Source organism: Staurois parvus, unplaced genomic scaffold, assembly GCF_062004578.1.
Source record: "Staurois parvus isolate SC_StPar_1 unplaced genomic scaffold, SC_StPar_1.0 ptg000109l, whole genome shotgun sequence".
In the NCBI taxonomy this organism is placed as follows: Eukaryota; Metazoa; Chordata; class Amphibia; order Anura; family Ranidae; genus Staurois; species Staurois parvus.
The window spans coordinates 310,858-331,563 of NW_028317905.1; the positions used below are offsets into that span (position 1 = coordinate 310,858).

The 20,706-nt window shown below is 44.6% G+C and overlaps 1 protein-coding gene across 1 annotated transcript in view; it reads right to left on the reverse strand.

Annotated features, from left to right (window-relative positions):
* Positions 1–20,706, reverse strand: part of LOC149467462 (transient receptor potential cation channel subfamily M member 2-like) — a 342,560-nt gene that overhangs the window by 268,360 nt on the left and 53,494 nt on the right. Inside the window, exons 10-13 of the mRNA XM_089671623.1 lie at positions 7,378–7,480; positions 6,837–6,955; positions 6,098–6,418; positions 4,816–4,941 (exon numbers count right to left, since the gene is read on the reverse strand). Coding sequence (XP_089527749.1) covers positions 4,816–4,941; positions 6,098–6,418; positions 6,837–6,955; positions 7,378–7,480 — 669 coding nt within the window. The remainder of the gene's footprint in view (positions 1–4,815; positions 4,942–6,097; positions 6,419–6,836; positions 6,956–7,377; positions 7,481–20,706) is intronic.

Sequence of the window (20,706 nt, forward strand, 5' to 3'; positions counted from 1 at the left end):
TGTCCCTCAATATCAATTCTGTGTCCCTCAGTAACAATTCTGTGTCTGTCCCTGAGTAACAGTTCTGTGTCCCTGAGTAACAGTTCTGTGTCCCTGAGTAACAGTTCTGTGTCCCTGAGTAACAGTTCTGTGTCCCTGATTAACAGTTCTGTGTCCCTGAGTAACAATTCTGTGTCCCTCAGTAACAATTCTGTGTCCCTCAGTAACAATTCTGTGTCCTTCAGTAACAATTCTGTGTCTGTCCCTGAGTAACAGTTCTGTGTCCCTGAGTAACAGTTCTGTGTCCCTGAGTAATAGTTCTGTGTCCCTCAGTAACAATTCTGTGTCTGTCCCTGAGTAACAACTCTGTGTCCCTCAGTAACAATTCTGTGTCCCTCTGTAACAATTCTGTGTCCCTCAGTAACAATTCTGTGTCTTTCCCTGAGTAACATTTCTGTGTCCCTGAGTAACATTTCTGTGTCCCTGAGTAACAGTTCTGTGTCCCTGAGTAACAGTTCTGTGTCCCTGAGTAACAATTATGTGTCCCTCAGTAACAATTCTGTGTCCCTCAGTAACAATTCTGTGTCCCTCAGTAACAATTCTGTGTCTGTCCCTGAGTAACAATTCTGTGTCTGTCCCTGATTAACAATTCTGTGTCCCTCAGTAACAATTCTGTGTCCCTCAGTAACAATTCTGTGTCTGTCCCTGAGTAACAGTTCTGTGTCCCTGAGTAACAATTCTGTGTCCCTGAGTAACAGTTCTGTGTCCCTCAGTAACAATTCTGTGTCTGTCCCTGAGTAACAATTCTGTGTCCCTCAGTAACAATTCTGTGTCCCTCAGTAACAATTCTGTGTCTGTCCCTGAGTAACAGTTCTGTGTCCCTGAGTAACAGTTCTGTGTCCCTCAGTAACAATTCTGTGTCCCTCAGTAACAATTCTGTGTCCCTCTGTAACAATTCTGTGTCCCTCAGTAACAATTTTGTGTCTGTCCCTGAGTAACAATTCTGTGTCTGTCCCTGAGTAACAATTCTGTGTCCCTCAGTAACAATTCTGTGTCCCTCAGTAACAATTCTGTGTCTGTCCCTGAGTAACAATTCTGTGTCTGTCCCTGAGTAACAATTCAGTGTCTGTCCCTGAGTATCAATTCTGTGTCTCTAAGTAACGTTTCTGTGGCCCTAAGTAACGGTTCTGTGTCCCTAAGTAACGATTCTGTGTCCCTAAGTAACGTTTCTCTGGCCCTAAGTAACGTTTCTGTGGCCCTAAGTAACGTTTCTGTGGCCCTAAGTAACGATTCTGTGGCCCTAAGTAACGTTTCTGTGGCCCTAAGTAACGATTCTGTGGCCCTAAGTAACGTTTCTGTTGCCCTAAGTAACGTTTCTGTGGCCCTAAGTAACGATTCTGTGGCCCTAAGTAACGTTTCTGTGGCCCTATGTAACGTTTCTGTGGCCCTAAGTAACGTTTCTGTGGCCCTAAGTAACGTTTCTGTGTCCCTAAGTAACGTTTCTGTGTCCCTAAGTAACGTTTCTGTGTCCCTAACTCTCTCCCTCAATACAGCCAGGTCTGCCTCTCTTGAATGACTGGAGGCAAATGGAGAATTCTAAAATGGCCGCCATTTATAGCTCGACCATTACACAGTGCTGGCTGGCTGGTTGCTGATTGGCTAATGCGATCACATGTCATGAATGAATGCATTATGGGTCAGCGCGCCTTGTCTGCGCGCCTTCCCAGACATCCCCGCTCTATCGCCGCACATGTCGCCGCCATTTTAGGAAAAATTTCGATTTGCGCATCCGAAGTTTGCTAATTTTCGAAATTTTTCTAATATTCGAAACAAATTCCACTTCGCCTACTTCGATTCGCTCATCTCTATAGAAGATTTTAAACTAGGAAGTTATTTAAAGTTATTGGACCTTGAGAGATTGGAGATCTTGCAGTGGGGAGAGAGGGGGAAGGGGGGTCGAAATGGGTTGGGAGGGGAGGGAAAGAAAAGAGGTAATTAGAAGGGGCAAAGTAGAAACGTATTGATTATTTATATGTATTGTGTCTCTTTTAATGGAATTTTTGTAATAATATGAAAAACTAATAAATATTTAAATTTAAAAAAAAAGGAAGGGGGGAATCAATACAAATAAAGAGACCATGAAGCGGGAAATCAATACAAATAAAGCGCAAAATTACAATTAAGGTAAATAGGGATATAAGTAAGACAGTTGTCTAGAATGTTCTGTTATTGATACGTATTCAATTAGATGTCAAGTCATCCTGAGAGTTGGAATAAGGACCAGGCAGTCCAGTTTTATGGAATTTCTTTGTTCGTTCCTGTGCTATGGCTGCTGTCTCTTCCATCTCATAAATATTGTCTATAGTTCAAATCCAGTACTTAATAGAAGGGGTATTGGAGGACTTCCAAAATTTGGGAATCAAAGATTTAGCAGCTATTCTATTATTTTCTTTTCCGTTCCTTTATTTTCTCTGCTATTTTTTTCTCTTCTATTATGTTCTGTTTTACTCTATTCTTTTCTATTCTGTTTCATTCTATTCTATTCTTTTTGAAATTTGAATTTCAGAAGATGGCTATATTCTTTCTGTTTAATTTTTTTCCATTCTTTTCTTTTTCAAGTCTATTCTTTTATATTATTTTCTATTCTTTCTATTATATTCTTTACTATTCCATTCCTTTATTTTTTATTCTATTTTATTATATTCTATTATTTTATATTCCTTTCCTTTATTTTCTATTCTTTTATTTTATATTCTATTCTGTTCTGTTTTATTTTATTCTATTCTTTTTGAAATTTGATTTCAGAAGATGGCTATATTCTTTCTATTCTATTTTTTTCCATTCTATTTTTTTCCATTCTTTTCTTTTTCTCTTCTATTCCATTCTTCACTATTCCATTCCTTTATCTTCTATCTTATTCTATTCTTTTATTTTTTATTCTATTCTGTTCTGTTTTACTCTATTATTTTCTATTCTATTCTGTTTTGTTTTGTTCTATTCTTTTCCAGATTTGAATTTCAGAACATGACTATTATTTCTGTTTTATTCTATTTTATTTTTTTCCATTCTTTTATTTTATTTTTATAATCTATTTTTTTCTATTCTGTTCTTTTTTTTTTACTATTCTATTCCTTTATTTTATATTCTATTCTTTTATTTTCTATTCTATTCTGTTTTACTCTATTCTTTTCTATTCTGTTCTGTTTCATTCTATTCTATTCTTTTTGAAATTTGAATTTCAGAAGATGGCTATATTCGTTCTATTTTATTTTTTTTTCATTCTTTTCTTTTTCTATTCTATTCTTTTATATTCTTTTCTTTCTATTCTATTCTTTACTATTCCATTCCTTTATTTTATATTCTATTTTAGTCTATTCTTTTATTTTCTATTCTATTCTGTTCTGTTTTACTCTATTATTTTCTATTCTATTCTGTTTTATTGTATTCCATTCTTTTAGAAATTTGAATTTCAGAAGATGGCTATATTCTTTCTATTTTATTTTTTTTTCCATTCTTCTCTTTTCTTTTTCTATTCTATTCTTTTATATTCTATTCATTCAGATTTCAATTTCAGAACACAACTATATTCTGTTTTATTCTATTTTATATTTTTCCATTCTTTTATTTTATTTGTATATTCTATTCTTTTCTATTCTATTCTCTACTAGTCTATTCCTTTATTTTCTATTTTATTCTATTGTTTTATTTTCTATTCTGTTCTATTTTACTCTATCCTTTTCTATTCTATTCTGTTTTATTCTGTTCTATTCTTTTTGAAATTTGCATTTCAGAAGATAGCTATATTCTTTCTATTTTATTTTTTTTTCATTCTTCTCTTTTCTTTTTCTATTCTATTCTTTTATATTCTATTCTGTTTTGTTTTACTCTATTATTATCAATTATATTTTATCTTTTTCTATTCTTTTCCGGATTTGAATTTCAGAAGATGACTATATTCTGTTTTATTCTATTTTCATTTTTTCCATTCTTTTATTTTATTTTTAGATTCTATTCTATTCTTTACTATTCTATTCCTTTATTTTATATTCTATTTTATTCTATTCTTGTATTTTCTATTCTCTTCTGTTCTGTTTTACTGAATTATTTTCTATTATTATTTGATGTTCTATTCTATTCTTTTATATTCCATAATGTCCCTTTATTTTATATTCTTTTCTATTCCAATCTATTCAATTGTTTCTGTTCTTTTCTATCATATTCCTTTATTTTCTACTCTATTCTCTTTTTTTCTGTTGTTTGTTTTTTTTGCTATGACTTTTTGTATTCTATTCTGTTCTGTTTTACTGTATTCCTTACTATTATTATTTTTTTTCTATTCTGTTCTATTCTATTCTTTTCTATGTCATAATGTTCCTTTCTTTTCTATTCTATTCCAATCTATTCTATTTTTTCTGTTCTTTTTTATTCTATTCCTTTATTTTCTGCTCTGTTTTGTTCTAGTCTATTCTTTTCGAAATTTGAATTTTAGAAGAAGGCTCTATTCTAACACTAATACACATAGGAAATCAGCAATATTCAGCATTATGTTTATATTTCGAATTTGGCTCTCTGTATAGAACACAAAAACCCTGGCCTACAGTCACATCACCCACATCAGGGCTATAAGAATTATGGACAGGAAAACAGTTTAGGGACACAACAAAATCATTTTTGTCGATGCACATTTATGTTTTTCTTGAGTGTCCAAGCCCTCAGTAATCCTAGTTCAACTTTTAGGCTCTTTGTAATTTTCTGATCCCTGAGGATGGGTACAAAACAACAGCAATTCGGGAAAAGAGGGCAAAGATTGGCTAAGAGGGAACAGCATTTCTCTACCAGATTCCAGAAAATGTCTGCCATCTCTGCTCGGTTCTGCACGATGCACCAGATGAGAAGATCCTTCACAGGGTGGTCCAACTGCTGCTCATTTTTGGGTTTCATAGTTTCTACTTTCGCAGTCACCTGAGGATACAAAATTCATATCAGACTCGTATCATTGCTCTTTTCCTTTTTTACACCATTGCAGGTCATCAAGAGTAAAGATTGTCATAAGTTACTTCTAGCACTCAACAAAAGTGGTCAATATCATGTCACCTTCCTGTTCTATTTACTTTCATCCAATCAACTCCAACCAATCTCAAGACGTAGGGGGGTAAGAATATTAGGAGGAGATGAAACAGAAAATGGCAAAAGATAATACACAAATTAAAGATTCTAACTCTGCCAGTTGGATGTTTGTACCCCCTTCATGATGGATGGCCTGTTTCAGAACTTAAAGCTACAGAAAAACAAAAGTTAGACAAGTTTGAGAGGAATACAACAAATGGATACAAGAAATGGAGAGTTTTCATGGCTTTAAGTACCATCTCTATGCTGATGACACACAAATCTATCTTTCTACACCTCACCCCTTCAGTCTCCTCTCACATTACTAACCTACTAAGGGACATATCAGCATGGATGTCCTTACACTTCCTCAAACTCAATCTTTCCAAAACTGAGCTCTTAGTATTCCCTCCAGCCCATGCCCCCTCCCCCGACTTCTCCATCAAGATCAATAACACAATCATCAGTCCCTTCCCCCACGCCAGGGTACTAGGTGTTATCCTAGACTCCCATCTGTCCTTTCAGTCCCAAATCCAACCACTGTCCAAATCTTGTAGACTTTGCCTTATCTCCAAGATACGACTGTTCCTAACCTCGGAAACCACTAAGCAACTCATTCACTCCCTTGTTATATCTCGCCTTGACTATTGTAACTCCCTCCTCATTGGCCGACCTCATCGCAGGCTATCCCCTCTTCAGTCTATCATGAATGCTGTTGCCAGACCGGCATTTCCCTATTTACATGCGATCAGCTGTGATTGGACACAGCTGATCACATGACCGAGGCGACATCTTCAGCTCTTTCCATTGATTGGTGATCCGTTGTGTCTGAGGGACACAGCGCGCCACCTATCGCCGCACTGTGCGCCCCTGGAGCCACGCATGTGCGCTTAGAATGGGAAGACGAGAGAACCACCTTGCACCCGTCATTTCCTTATATGGTGGGCGGGAGACGGTTAACATATATTTCTAATATATTTTTCTTCCATGTGGGAAAGGTCACATTGCTCACCTCGATGTTGACTTCTGGCAGACTCTGTTTATGCTTGGCTTCTGGGTACAAGGGTTCTGTTAGGTCTCCCAGAAGATCCTGTAGGACATGGAAGACATGATGAAGCTCTATTTTGGATACTTCCTTTGATCTCTTTGATGTGGCTTGTCTCACAAGTTTGCTGTGAATCAAACTGGATGATTTTGTATTATTGTACAAGTAGGTGAGAGTGTCCCTGGTCAGGTACTCCACCAGACTGACTCCACGCTCCAGGAGCAGGCGCACAAATGACGGTTTGTCATCAATAAGTGACAGTGTCAACCTGGGATACAGATCAGATGGCTAGAAGACAAGCAAGAAAAAGCTTTAAATTGAAAAATGAACACCAGCTAATAAGACAACAATACTTCACAGCAGGGGCGTACTGACAACTCATAGGGGGCCCCCGGGCAATAGGGGATCATGGGGCCCCTGAGCCCTCACCCACATTCAAACCACACCCAAAAAAAGCCTATGAAAGGTACTAGGGGCATCTCATGGGACCCCCTACTGATCCAGGACCCTCCGTCAGTCCGCCCCTGCTTCACAGATTCTGTTGCAGCATACTAAATGTACAACCTAACCAAGTTAAAATATAGGTTCACACCTCTCATATCAGAATATAATGCAGAGCTGACAAACCACAACATATGTCACCATATTCAAAATGAGGGAAAGAGGGCAATGAACAGGGATTAAGTGACAACAAAGAATAAACGACCTTCCAGGTCCAGCCTTCAGTGAACATCTGAGTCTCAATCTCTGGCCAGTTCCAGGACACGGCAAGCTTCAGCTGATGGTCCCTGTTCTCCTGGCTATTGGGATCAGCTTTGTGAGAGGCTGAAAGACAGATATGTCATCAATGGTCATTATTATGTTGTTTTCTTACTTCTATGAAGACTTTATTTATCAGATTATCATAATATTTCTGTGTCACTTTGTTTATTTTCCAGCTTCTCTACACCTTAACTAGTAACACTGGTTGGGTAGGGAATTAATCAGTATCTCATGACCTCCCTGGCAAAGGTTTCCAGCCAGTTTGTTGACTCCAGCCAGTTTGTTAGGGGTACTTTGCGTAAAATTGATGGCGCTATATAAGTACCTGAAATAAAAAAATAAATAACTAAAATGAAAAAAAAAATGGGAAAAGATACACTTTATTGTGCAAGTCCGGTGTCCACAAAATATCTAATGTAAAGAGGAAATTTTCTCTGTAAACAAGCCTCAGAGAAATGTTTTGTCTGCTGGTGTCAATCTCTGACCTTTCAGCAAAGCTTGCAGGATTGCCACATCCATCCCTTGATCTCCAACCTTCTCCTCCCGGAGGATGGTGAGCAGAGACTCCATGCGGACAATATCTTGAATCTATGGAGAAATTTGGAGACACATATGAATATCTGCAGTGTGATTAAGCATATGTTTTAGCCAAAGACTGTCACTCTTTTAGTCACTGAGAACTACTAAAGGCATAAAACTAGAACCTGTAGGAAATGTAGCTTTTTTTTTTTTTTTTTTTAAATTTAAAAATTTATTACGTTCCCAGATAAAATACATATTCCATTGTTTTCTAATAAGACAAACAAAACCATTATTTATATCCCTTTCTATAACTATTCCCCACCCAACTAACTTCCCTTCCCTCCCCCCCCCCATACTACCCACCCTGCATTTCTCCACGTCTACCCTACAAAAGTAAGAGGCACTTTCACATGTCACACCCTAAAGCTTCATATATTTCGCCTTCAGTACAAATTTTTCCCATTTTTTCCATTTCACATAGTATAACCCCATCTTGTCTTCCTGCATATGATACACTTTCTCCATCCTATAAATCTGGTTCACTCTATCTACCCAATCCTCTTCCTTCGGCACCTCTGTCTTACGCCAAAACTTGGGTATCAAACCTTTTGCTGGGTTTAGATAATACCATATACCCCATTCCTTGTATTTGTTTACTGATAACGCTGTGCTATGTAATAGACAAATCTCTGGATCCAATCCCATATTCATCTCAGTAATCATCCCAATTAAATGAACTATTGTCTTCCAAAATACTTGAATTTTTGTACACTCCCATCATATGTGATATGACATGCCTATTTCTCCACATCCCCGCCAACACCCCGGTGAGTTCTCCCCACTCATCTTATGTTCAACAATTGGTGTAATGTGCCATCTTATCAAACACTTGTAATTTATTTCCACCTCTCGCATTCTCGTAAATTAATTTATATATTTTCTTCTGTTTATCCTCTTCTATCACAACCCCCAAATCTTTCCCATTTCAGTATATACATTGGCTTTGTGTCTAATTCAGTGAGAATCTTATATATTTTAGCAGTGCCGTGTTTCCCATCTCCCCGTGACTCCAACAACCTCTCAAACAAATTCCAATCCTTTCTAGATCTCAAAGGTTTCGGAAGATTACCAACAAAATGTTTTAATTGGTGATACCGCCACTCATCTATCTTAGTGAAAATGTCTCCTTTTTCCTTTTCCAAATCCTTAAGTGATCTCAATCCCCCCCCCCTTCCCCCCACCATTATATCTCTCAACTGGACATCCTCCTTCTTAAACCATTTTCCTATAATCTCCTCCCTAGGAAATGTAGCCTAATATTTATTTTGAAGTACACACTAGACTAGAGGTGACCATGGTATTGCACATGGCTGACCTTTGTAAAAGGTGTTAGACAGTATATATAGAAGATGTAAAAAACTGGAGATATCTAGGTATTGAGTGACCATCAAACACAACCAAAAGCCCTTGCGCTGAATGCGTACTCAAATAAAATGTCTAAATAATCTCATTAAAGTGATAATAAACAAATAATGACCACTGCTGCCACCTTAAATGAAATAACTATACATAAGTGAACATAAATAATCCAGTGGCGCTGTGGCCAACTAATGCGTGAAACACATTCTCCAGTGATAAAATATAATAAAATAAAATGAAATAAAAATATAATATACATGACCATGATATCTGGTGGAGAGTAAGGAGATTTATGAAGTCTATAAAGTTAACATATAGTCCAACTCTTAGTCAGCGTCTCCGTGTCAAGAAAACCCAATAGTGCTGATGTCTTCTATTAGAAATTTCTTTCTTTCACAAGTGATAAACTCCTCTTCCTCCGCTTAATACCCTCAAAGAAATATAAATTGCATATAGTGCATTATCCAAAATGCATGATATCCCCTCAAGGGGTCACAAAGCGTAAATGCAAGTAGATAATCCTCAACCAGATGGATCTCAGTGATGAAACACACAAAAGCTCCTCTCCATGGCATCCACAGCAATCAGTGATTATCTACTTGCATTTACACTTTGTGACCCCTTGAGGGTCGCATTTTGAAGATAGGATACAGGGGTATTTAAGTGGGTGCGATTCCGGGGGCGCATGCCGGCCGGCTCCTGTATGGCAGCGCTTTGAAGGCAGCTCCGTCCATCCGCCAGCACTAAGCGGCACACACCGACCCTGGGGACCACAAACGGCTCACAGCCCTTCATGAAGGGTGCCCACACCTCTACACATATGCCCCGCAGGAGGAAAACCCCGGGGCAACCCAGAAAGCTGACAAATTTCTTCCCGGCGGTAGGGCCGGGAATCCAAAATGGCGCCCGCAACAGCACACAGGAAGACAGACGGAGACAGAGGCAGCACTGAGGAGGACTACAGGGCCCAGCATACGGATCCCAGATTGAGGCAGCAGCTGTACCCAGGGGACCCTGGTGAGTTATCACCTCCATTGTCCCCCACAACCAGCAGCCCAGCTAAATCTCGGCCACGCTTAGATGATGACCCTGGCCCTGCATATCAGGCCCTAAATCTCCCATCTCCAACGCCACACGCAGCCTTTACTGAAATCGATGCGTTCCCTGCATCAGACCAACCGCTGACAGAGAGAAACATGCTCTCATCATTATGTCAGACCCTATATACTGATATTTCCACGTCGCTCAACCAAATTACGAGCATTATAAGTCAACAAGAACGCAGAATACAGCATATAGAAACCAATATGGGAGATATCATAACGGCACATAACGATTTGATTGATGCTCACGCAGATCACACTTCGGAAATTGAACAAATCAACCTAAAACTTGCCGATCTAGAAGATAGATCGCGCCGCAACAACATTAAATTTAGAGGGATACCTGAATCTGTTACTAATGAGACACTACTACCTTATCTACAACAGTACATCAAGCTTCTCATTCCAACGATCCCTGACTTGGAGCTGGCGATCGATCGAGCCCATAGGTTGCCCAAACCTTCATTCCTATCCGCTGCTATTCCGAGAGATGTTTTGGCTCGTATACATTTCTATCATATCAAAGAGAGAATCATGACGGCGGCCAGAAATCCACCGTCACTCCCACCAACACATGCAAATATTAGATTATATGCTGATTTATCAAAAGCTACACTTCTCAACAGGAAAAAAATGGTTACCATTACCAAGGCCCTAAGAAACCATAACATAGCTTACCAATGGGGTTTCCCCACGAAGCTAACAGTGCGACACCAAGGCAGAATTTTCACGATCAAATCTCTAGAAGCAGGCTTAGACCTACTTAAAACATGGAACATCATACCCATAGATTCGCAGGGAGCTGCACCACCTTCCCTCCAACATATGGAGACAACATGACTAACAACGCAGATCAAGATAAGTTGAGACAAACTTATATTTACGCTCTTCCCCAGAGGCTCTAGTTCAATACCGAGTTACTGGCGATCGGCCTAGAACCGATGAAAATTGTTTTACGTGTTTACATCTGGTTTGACCCTTCTGACGGTCAAAGCCCGTTCAAACCCCCCAGTTTTGCAGTAGCTAAGGAAGCTACTTGGTTTGCTTGCATTTTGCGCAAGATTTTTTTTACTATTGTTCTATGTGTCCCTTACCTTCCCCTAATGTGGCACCACCAAGTACTCAACTTTAACTCAAGACCTGCTTACCTTGAATATATATGGAAGACCGATTCTAATCCATCAATTGAACCTACTCCGCATAACAATATCAGAAACCTCTCTTCTCGCATATGGCCATACACTGAGCTACGATTCTCTCAAACAACACGCCACTTAAATATACACCTCAAGAAAGGACCATTAAATGATTAAAATCACATCCCTTAATGTACGAGGCCTTAATTCTCCCTTCAAGAGATCGATGCTCTCCAAAGAAGTCCGGAAATCCCAAGCCGACATCTTCTTTATACAAGAATCCCACTTTGCCACAGGAAAAATTCCTACACTACAGCTACACAGATTCTCCAAAGTATTTATGGCAACTGATACTAAAAAAAAGAATGGAGTTCTCACCGCCATTAAAGACTCTATCGCATTCCGAACTATCTGAACCATAGCCGACCCGCATGGTCGTTATCATATCTTGGTGTGCCAAATAGACGATATCATCTACACGCTAGTGAATGTATACGGCCCAAACAGCAAACAACTGTCTTTTTTCCGCAAACTCCACAAAATCATATCACAACACAAACAAGGCAGACTTATCATCGGAGGCGATCTTAACATTATGGGCAATCCGCTCTTAGATTCGTCTTCCACTAAAAAATCCACCAAGCCTGACTTTAACCATTTTTTACATGACCACGACTTATATGACATCTGGAGATGTCAGCACGGCACTGAGAGAGATTACACCTACTACTCCCCTCCTCATCTCTCTTATTCAAGAATCGACAATTTCATCACTGACAAATGGACATTACAGCATGTGAGATCATCTAACATCTGTATCATAACTTGGTCAGATCACGCTCCAATTAGTATATCCTTAGATGACAATCCACGCTCAGCAATACCACCCATCTGGAGATTGAACTCTTCACTACTGAGAAACCCAGAAAACCTGAAACATATCCTAGAAGCCCACAACCTTTTTTTTAAACGAACTCTACTCCTGATATCTCTATTACTACACTTTGGCAAACATACAAAGCCTACATGAGAGGTATCCTCATACAATTGAATTCCCGCACAAATAGACACAGATCCCAACAAATTGACCAATTACTGACCTCCATCCGCGCACATGAAGAGATAAACAAAAAGAACCCAAATCCTTCCACGTCCGCGGCCCTCACCCTAAACAGAAACAGACTACGAACCATCCTACTCCACAATTATGATAACAATTAGAGATGAGCGAATCGAAGTAGCCGAAATGGAATTCGAGTTGAATATCGGAAAAATTTCGATTCGTGCCGAATCCGAAAAATAGCCTAATTCGGTCGCGCGAATCGAAATTTTTCAGAAAATGGCGGCTGACATGTGCGGCGACGGAGCAGGGATGTCTGGGAAGGCGCGCAGACAAGGCGCGCTGACCCATAATGCATTCCTCAACGACATGTGATCGCATCAGCCAATCAGCAGCCAGCCAGCCAGCACTGTGTAATGGTCGAGCTATAAATAGCGGCCATTTTGGAATTCTTCATTTGCCTGCAGTCATTGAACAGAGGCAGACCGCTCTGTACTAGGGACAGGGACAGAGTTAGGGCCACAGAAACGATACTTGGGGACAGAGAAAAGTTACTTAGGGACAGAGAACCATTACTCAGGGACACAGAATTGTTAATGAGGGCCACAGAATCGTTACTTAGGGACAAAGAAACGCTAGTTAGGGCCACAGAATTCATACTCAGGGACAGACAGAATTGTTACTGAGTGCCAGAGAATTGTTACTTAGGGCCACAGAAACGTTATTAGGGCCACAGAATTGTTACTCAGGGACAGACAGAATTGTTACTGAGTGCCAGAGAATTGTTACTCAGGGACAGACAGAATTGTTACTGAGTGCCAGAGAATTGTTACTTAGGGCCACAGAAACGTTATTAGGGCCACAGAATTGTTACTCAGGGACAGACAGAATTGTTACTGAGTGCCAGAGAATTGTTACTCAGGGACAGACAGAATTGTTACTGAGTGCCAGAGAATTGTTACTTAGGGCCACAGAACTGTTACTTAGGGCCACAGAATTGTTACTCGCACAGACACAGAATTGTTACTCGCACAGACACAGAATTGTTACTGAGGGCCACAGAACTGTTACTTAGGGCCACAGAATTGTTACTCGCACAGACACAGAATTGTTACTCAGGGCCACAGAACTGTTACTGAGGGCCACAGAACTGTTACTTAGGGCCACAGAATTGTTACTCGCACAGACACAGAATTGTTACTCAGGGCCACAGAACTGTTACTGAGGGCCACATAATTGTTACTCGCACAGACACAGAATTGTTACTCGCACAGACACAGAACTGTTACTGAGGGCCACAGAACTGTTACTTAGGGCCACAGAATTGTTACTCGCACAGACACAGAATTGTTACTCGCACAGACACAGAATTGTTACTGAGGGCCACAGAACTGTTACTTAGGGCCACAGAATTGTTACTCGCACAGACACAGAATTGTTACTCAGGGCCACAGAACTGTTACTGAGGGCCACAGAACTGTTACTTAGGGCCACAGAATTGTTACTCGCACAGACACAGAATTGTTACTCGCACAGACACAGAACTGTTACTGAGGGCCACAGAACTGTTACTTAGGGCCACAGAATTGTTACTCGCACAGACACAGAATTGTTACTCAGGGACACAGAATTGTTACTGAGGGCCACAGAACCATTACTTAGGGCCACATAAACGTTAATCAGGGACACAGAATTGTTACTGAGGGCCACAGAACCGTTACTTGGGGCCACAGAAACGTTAATCAGGGACACAGAATTGTTACTGAGGGCCACAGAACCGTTACTTAGGGCCACATAAACGTTAATCAGGGACACAGAATTGTTACTGAGGGCCACAGAACCTTTACTTGGGGCCACAGAAACGTTAATCAGGGACACAGAATTGTTACTCGCACAGACACAGAATTGTTACTGAGGGCCACAGAACTGTTACTTAGGGCCACAGAATTGTTACTCGCACAGACACAGAATTGTTACTCAGGGCCACAGAACTGTTACTGAGGGCCACAGAACTGTTACTTAGGGCCACAGAATTGTTACTCGAACAGACACAGAATTGTTACTGAGGGCCACAGAACTGTTACTTAGGGCCACAGAATTGTTACTCGCACAGACACAGAATTGTTACTCAGGGCCACAGAACTGTTACTGAGGGCCACAGAACTGTTACTTAGGGCCACAGAATTGTTACTCGCACAGACACAGAATTGTTACTGAGGGCCACAGAACTGTTACTTAGGGCCACAGAATTGTTACTCGCACAGACACAGAATTGTTACTGAGGGCCACAGAACTGTTACTTAGGGCCACAGAATTGTTACTCGCACAGACACAGAATTGTTACTCAGGGCCACAGAACTGTTACTGAGGGCCACAAAACTGTTACTTAGGGCCACAGAATTGTTACTCGCACAGACACAGAATTGTTACTCGCACAGACACAGAACTGTTACTGAGGGCCACAGAACTGTTACTTAGGGCCACAGAATTGTTACTCGCACAGACACAGAATTGTTACTCAGGGACACAGAATTGTTACTCAGGGACACATAATCGTTGAATTAAAGAGTATGTCAGACAACATGCAGAGGAGTGGCAGAGGAGGCAATGTTTTAGGAACGAGCAGACGTGGCAGCAGAGGAAGGGGTCGAGGCAGCACTATTCGCAGCCAGAGGCCAGTGCTCCCGGTGTCATCCAGCGGTCGTGTCTCCACCGACAACGATGCCGTCATTGATTGGTTGGCTCGGTCGTCTTCCTCTTCCCAGGTCACCTCTGACACCTACAGCCAACGGTCGGTGGGTACGTCAGACACAACCGTTAGTTGGCATGGCCCGGGAGCAAGCCCACTGAAATCACATGTCCTCTACCTGCCCCTGTCCTTTGCTGTTCCCTCACCAAGCGAAGTATCGCATGCTGTGGGCTCAGCCCCACTGTACAGTGAGGAAGAGCTAACAGAGGGCGGTCAGGAACAGGGGGAGACATCGGCCTTTTCAGCAGCCAGGCGAACAAGTACTGGCGAGGAGAGTGGCTCGGTAGCCGGTCTAGAGACAGGTCTGTCTCCTGACCCAGACGCAGCCGAGGGGGCTAGTAGTGAGGCGGAGACCCTACTTGATGATGAGGAGGTTGATCGCACTTGGCTGCCTCGTCGTCATCAGGCAATTTCTTCCGCATCATCAGGAGAAGAGGGTGCCAGCTTGGCAGCGAGCGAAACAGTCGGTGGGTTGCCCAGGAGGCAGCAGGGTCGCATCAGTGTCAGTGGAGCCAAACGTCCACGGAGTAGAGCACCAGCTCCACTGCAGCCTACCACCACGGCCAGTAGTGGTTCCGGTGCGCACGGAGGAAGTAGCAGTCAGCCAGTGAGGAGTAGCGGGGGCAAAGTTTCCTACTCAGTGGTGTGGCAATTTTTCGTCAAGCCGCCCGAGGAAGTAAACGTAGCCGTCTGTCGACTATGTGGCCAGAAATGCAAGCGTGGCCAGGGGGCCCATGTTGGGACTACAGCGTTGTGTCAGCATATGCAGCGTCACCATTCGGTGGCCTGGGAAAACCGTGATAAAGATACGGCGGTTCTGCCTGCCCCAGCCCCCGCTCCATCACCCGCTCCGTTACTTGCTCCGTCACCCGACGTCGTCAATCACCCTCTATCAGCCAGTTAAGGCTCCAACACCTCTGCTGAGGGGAGTTGTCGCTCGTTGGCATCTTCCGCTCGTTCAGATGCTCCTTCTCCTGCTACTCCTCTTCTCGGATTCCGTCAACAGTCTTTCTTGGAATCCGTTTCCAAGAGACAACAGTTTGCGAGCACGCACCCGACGGTGCAAAAGCTGAACGTCCTCCTGTCCAAGTTGCTGGTGCTGCAGTCCCTCCCTTTCCAACTGGTGGACTCAGCACCTTTCCGAGAAATGATGGCTTGTGCCGCGCCTCGGTGGAGAGTGCCAAGCCGTCATTTCTTCGCCATAAAGGCAGTGCCAGCCCTGCATTCACATGTAGAAGAGATGGTGGGCCAGTCTTTGAGCATGTCGGTCTCTGCCAAAGTGCACGGCAGCGCCGACGTGTGGAGCTGTAACTACGGTCAGGGACAGTATATGTCATTTACGGCCCACTGGGTGAACGTGGTGCCGGCACAGCCGCACCAGCAACTTGGACAGGTCACGCCGCTTTTGCCTCCACGTTTGCACGTCCTTGGTCCAGCAAACATGTCCGCCTCTACCACCTCTTTTTCCGCCGTGTCCTCAGCCGCCACCCCCGTGCCAAGTCCCATTACCCGACCGGCATATCACATGTGCAGGGCGCAACGGTGTCACGCTGTTCTGCACCTGGTATGCCTTGGCGAACGTAGTCACACAGGGGAGGAACTTCTGAGTGTAATGAACAGAGAAATCGACAGATGGCTGTCTCCGCGCAAACTGAAAATCGGAACCATGTTGACCGACAACGGAAAGAACATGATGTCTGCTCTGCGTCAAGGAAGGTTGTGCCATGCGCCATGCATGGCTCACGTGTTCAATCTGGTTGTCAAGCGGTTCCTAAAATCCACCATCCCACTGCAAGACATCCTTAAAATGTCACGTAAACTGTGCATGCATTTCAGCCATTCCTACACCGCAAAGAACACCCTCATTGAGCTGCAGCGGCAGAACGGAATTCCACAGCATCGCCTGATCTGCGACGTTGCAACAAGGTGGAATTCAACCCTACACATGTTAGACCGCCTTTACGAGCAGCGAAAGGCCATCACCGATTTCCTGATGTTACAAGCGGATAAAGGTACTCCCCTGTGTAACTTAGATGTCAGCCATTGGCAGCTCATGCGTGACACCTGCCGCTTGCTCAGGCCCTTTGAGGAGGCCACGCTATTCGTGAGTCGGCAGGACTATGGGATGAACGACGTCATTCCTCTGTTGCACGTCCTGGAACAAATGCTGTTAACAATGGCTGGTCAGGGTGCGGTAGACGTGGTGCACAGATCTCAACGCCACATGACCCCTGTGGGGCCAGGACATGAAGAAGAGGAGGAGGTAGAGGAGGACATTTGTGCTCAGGAATTATTGAGTGAAATGGGTGGTTTTTCCACTCAGTGGACAGGAGTGGAGGAGCAGGAGCATCTGGTAGAGGAGGAGGAGGAGGAGACAGAGGACCCAGACGCACCGTGGCAGTATGCTGTGGAGATGGAGGCAGGGAGTCCCTCGCATTCCTTGGCACAAATGGCCCATAGCATGCTCGGTTGCTTGCGTAGCGACAGCCGAATAATAACCATCAGACAGAGGGATGACTTTTGGCTGTCCACCTTGTTGGACCCTCGCTACCGTTCCAAAATGGTGGCCTTTTTCACACCTGCTGAGAGGGAGGCCAAAATTACGTACTATAAAAACCACCTATGTAGTCAGTTGGTCTCTGCCTTTCTGCGCCAACGTCCATCCTCAGACACTGTGGGCCCTGTGCGCTCGCGTTCCGCTGCCATGGCAGCAGGGGAGGGGTGGGGTGGTAGGAGCAGTGGCAGCTCCACCAGCAGCGGCTGCCTCAGTCTGCAGTCGATGATGAGTAGCTTTCTTCACCAGCGCAGTGAGGAAACTACTAACCAGCCACAGCAGCAGCAGCAGCAGCAGCATCAGGTGGACCTGGAGCAGGAGCTCAAACAACAGGCTTGGGCCTACTTGGACAGCACCCTGCCAACCGAGGTAGACAATCCCCTTGACTACTGGGCAACGAAACTTGACCTTTGGCCCCAACTAGCTGAATTTGCCCTTGAAAGGCTGTCATGCCCGGCCAGTAGCGTGGCATCGGAGCGCGTGTTTAGTGCGGCAGGAGGTATTGTAACTCCGCGGAGGACACGACTGTCCACCCAAAGTGTGGAGAGACTCACGTTTGTGAAAATGAATCAGGCGTGGATTAGTCTGGATTTCAAACCACCAGTTCCTGACACAACTGACTAAATCCGCCATGAATCATGCCACAAACATGTGCCACTTTCAGGTCTCCTCACACACTGCTGGTGTGTTCCATTTTTTGTCATAGGGTGCTGGCAGATTACGGGCCTCCCATTGCTGCTGTCTCCATCGCCACACTCTGCCATGTGCCACATTCAGGTCTCTTCACACTGCTGGTGTGTTGAATTTTTTGACATAGGGTGCTGGCAGATTACGGGCCTCCCATAGCTGCTGCCAGGCCCCTAATCTGCCATGGGCCCCTATATACCGCCTCCTCATGCTGCTGCCAAGTCCAGAGTCTCTCATGGGTCCCTGTACGGCCTCCCATTGCTGCTGTCTCCATCGCCACACTCTGCCATGTGCCACATTCAGGTCTCTTCACACTGCTGGTGTGTTGAATTTTTTGACATAGGGTGCTGGCAGATTACGGGCCTCCCATAGCTGCTGCCAGGCCCCTAATCTGCTATGGGCCCCTATATACCGCCTCCTCATGCTGCTGCCAAGTCCAGAGTCTCTCATGGGTCCCTGTACGGCCTCCCATTGCTGCTGTCTCCATCGCCACACTCTGCCATGTGCCACATTCAGGTCTCTTCACACTGCTGGTGTGTTGAATTTTTTGACATAGGGTGCTGGCAGATTACGGGCCACCCATAGCTTCTGCCAGGCCCCTAATCTGCCATGGGCCCCTATATACCGCCTCCTCATGCTGCTGCCAAGTCCAGAGTCTCTCATGGGTCCCTGTACGGCCTCTTATTGCTGCTGTCTCCATCGCCACACTCTGCCATGTGCCACATTCAGGTCTCTTCACACTGCTGGTGTGTTGAATTTTTTGACATAGGGTGCTGGCAGATTACAGGCCTCCCATAGCTGCTGCCAGGCCCCTAATCTTCCATGGGCCCCTATATACCGCCTCCTCATGCTGCTGCCAAGTCCAGAGTCTCTCATGGGTCCCTGTACGGCCTCCCATTGCTGCTGTCTCCATCGCCACACTCTGCCATGTGCCACATTCAGGTCTCTTCACACTGCTGTTGTGTTGAATTTTTTGACATAGGGTGCTGGCAGATTACGGGCCTCCCATAGCTGCTGCCAGGCCCCTAATCTGCCATGGGCCCCTATATACCGCCTCCTCATGCTGCTGCCAAGTCCAGAGTCTCTCATGGGTCCCTGTACGGCCTCCCATTGCTGCTGTCTCCATCGCCACACTCTGCCATGTGCCACATTCAGGTCTCTTCACACTGCTGGTGTGTTGAATTTTTTGACATAGGGTGCTGGCAGATTACGGGCCTCCCATAGCTGCTGCCAGGCCCCAAATCTGCCATGGGCCCCTATATACCGCCTCCTCATGCTGCTGCCAAGTCCAGAGTCTCTCATGGGTCCCTGTACGGCCTCCCATTGCTGCTGTCTCCATCGCCACACTCTGCCATGTGCCACATTCAGGTCTCTTCACACTGCTGGTGTGTTGAATTTTTTGACATAGGGTGCTGGCAGATTACGGGCCTCCCATAGCTGCTGCCAGGCCCCTAATCTGCCATGGGCCCCTATATACCGCCTCCTCATGCTGCTGCCAAGTCCAGAGTCTCTCATGGGTCCCTGTACGGCCTCCCATTGCTGCTGTCTCCATCGCCACACTCTGCCATGTGCCACATTCAGGTCTCTTCACACTGCTGGTGTGTTGAATTTTTTGACATAGGGTGCTGGCAGATTACGGGCCTCCCATAGCTGCTGCCAGGCCCCTAATCTGCCATGGGCCCCTATATACCACCTCCTCATGCTGCTGCCAATTCCAGAGTCTCTCATGGGTCCCTGTACGGCCTCCCATTGCTGCTGTCTCCATCGCCACACTCTGCCATGTGCCACATTCAGGTCTCTTCACACTGCTGGTGTGTTGAATTTTTTGACATAGGGTGCTGGCAGATTACGGGCCTCCCATAGCTGCTGCCAGGCCCCTAATCTGCCATGGGCCCCCGTACCGACTCCTCATGCTGTGACGTTGCAACAAGGTGTAATTCAACCCTACATATGTTAGACCGCCTTTACGAACAGCGAAAGGCCATCACAGATTTCCTGATGTTAAAAGCGGATAAAGGTACTCCCTGTGTAACTTAGATGTCAGCCATTGGCAGCTCATGCGTGACACCTGCGCTTGCTCAGGCCCTTTGAGGAGGCCACGCTATTCGTGAGTCGGCAGGACTATGGGATGAACGAGGTCAAATCTGCCATGGGCCCCCGTACCGCCTGGTCACACTGCTGCTGAGCCCACAGTGTGACCTGGGTCCCTGTACCGCCTCCCATTGCTTCCACTCTGCCATGTGCCACTTTGAGGTCTCCTCACACTCCTGTGGTTTTCCATTTTGTCATAGGTTGCTGGCAGATTAGCGGCCTTCCATAGGTGCCGCCAGGCCCCATATCGGCCAGGGGCCCCCGTACCTCCTGGTCACGCTGCTGCTGAGCCCACAGTGTGACCTGGGTCCCTGTACGGCCTCCCATTGCTTCCACTCTGCCATGTGCCACTTTGAGGTCTCCTCACACTCCTGTTCTTTTCCATTTTGACATAGGTTGCTGGCAGATTACAGGCCTTCCATAGGTTCCGCCAGGCCCCATATCGGCCATGGGCCCCCGTACCTCCTGGTCATGCTGCTGCTGAGCCCACAGT